The sequence below is a fragment of the Perkinsus marinus genome (assembly GCF_000006405.1).
Source record: "Perkinsus marinus ATCC 50983 genomic scaffold scf_1104296946942, whole genome shotgun sequence".
In the NCBI taxonomy this organism is placed as follows: Eukaryota; Perkinsozoa; order Perkinsida; family Perkinsidae; genus Perkinsus; species Perkinsus marinus.
In genome coordinates, this window is record NW_003210791.1 from 1 (window position 1) to 1,663 (window position 1,663).

General features: G+C 53.0%; 1 protein-coding gene across 1 annotated transcript; it reads left to right on the forward strand.

Annotated features, from left to right (window-relative positions):
• Positions 1–223: 223 nt before the first annotated feature.
• Pmar_PMAR007724 (hypothetical protein) lies at positions 224–1,501 on the forward strand (the record flags this gene model as incomplete). Its single annotated transcript, XM_002779499.1, has 1 exon — positions 224–1,501. A coding segment is annotated over one exon (1,278 nt), but the record flags the coding sequence as incomplete, so codon positions are not given.
• Between the last annotated feature and the right edge of the window lie 162 nt (positions 1,502–1,663).

A 1,663-nucleotide genomic window follows, 5' to 3' on the forward strand; every position in this document is an offset into this window, starting at 1 on the left:
TGCCCAGAGTTCCAGTCAACATAATAACACTACACTGGGGGCTGTGCCGAGAACCCCAGCTTTGGTGGCTGCAACTCGTCTACTCGAGACTGCTATCAACGAGGAGTCTGGTGGTTCTTTCTTTGGTAAACTTGGTCCTCTCGGGGTCGCCCTCTGTGATGCCTACAAGGATCACGAAACTGTCGTGAGTTATATAGCGCAGGATCCGCTACCCGCTGTTCAGGGTCACTTCGAGGCCTTCATCACAGAACTCCACCAATTATTGGCCGAGGAACTGTGCTATCCCTACCCCTTGGAAGGCGGAGGGGCCCCTGAAGATATCTGGTGGCTCTTGGTGGCTCTAAAATGGTGTGTGGTCTTCACGGTGGTGGAACTCTCCGGTAAAACTATAAAAGGCAGGAAGGCTCTCAGAGACTCACTGGTGGTCACTGTTGACGCCTATCGCAGGTACGTCGGTTCTCTGGCTACGGGCTTTGCCCGTAGCTTCTCCAAACAAGGCCCTCGAGAGGAGCCGGTCGCTACTGGTCCCTATCTGCCTCCTGTACCGAGTCCAGTACAGGCTGGCCTGGTGGGTTACCCGGGATTTGCTAAGGTACCCGATAGCGCTGCTCCAATGGTGAAGGTTTCTATCCCTCCCGAGCAACCGGGGAATGCGGCCGGTGTGCAGCATGGTACGGCTAATGATGCCTCACTCCTGTCCGGACACACGTCTGGTACGGAATATGTTTCGGCTCTGGGCGCACCGATCGGCGGATCCCGTGATGAACTCTTCTTTAAAGGGCATCGTAGAGCGAAGCAATTGGCTGATGTATCAGGCATCGAGCCATTTGATGGTAGCGGGAACGACTTTATCCTGTTTATTGAGAAACTTACGGCAGCGTTGAGATCATCTCCGTTCTGCTCCGCGGCTGCCAGGATTGAGTTCGTCTTCTTGCATCTAAGGAACCCAGCACTGACCGCTATAAGGCAAAGCGCGGCTAATGCAGGCGTTTATGCTCTACCGGACGACCTCGCCTATGCTAAGCTCATTGACATCTTAAGGAATATGTATGACTCTCCCCTAGCAAGGAGAGCTGCCATGGAGGCATGGCAAAGCCTGGCTCAGCGCAAGGATGAAACTGTTAGATCATATATCAACAGATTTGAGGAACAACGAATATTACAGGAAGCACGAGCTGGTAAGCTTGACGACCTGACCCTCATCACCAAGTTCTCTAATGGCCTCAAGAGTGCGGTAGCACAAGCAGCACGAGCGATAGCAGACCCGTTGACGAGTCTGACATACCGACAGTATGTTCAGACGGTCGGTAACTACTCTCGTAGCTTTGAAGATGCACGAGTGGGCAACCCCCAGGCTATGTTGCTGAATCCTACTTCGACACTGGCTGAAGCAACGAGGGGTAAAACCACAGGGTTCGACAGGGTACAGGTCATGACGACGATGACACAACGAGCTAGAGAGAAGAAGGATGCTATCGTTGTGAAGGTTTGGGACATGTAGCGCACAATTGTGATGCGGCTGCCCCTAAGGACGACGCCGCGAGATGCCAGCTGTGTGGTGCCAAATCACATACCAAGGCTACATGTCCCCGGAAATCCCAAGCCTCATCTATCAACTGTAAACGATGTGGTAAAACTGGTCACTACCCTGGTATCTGTCATG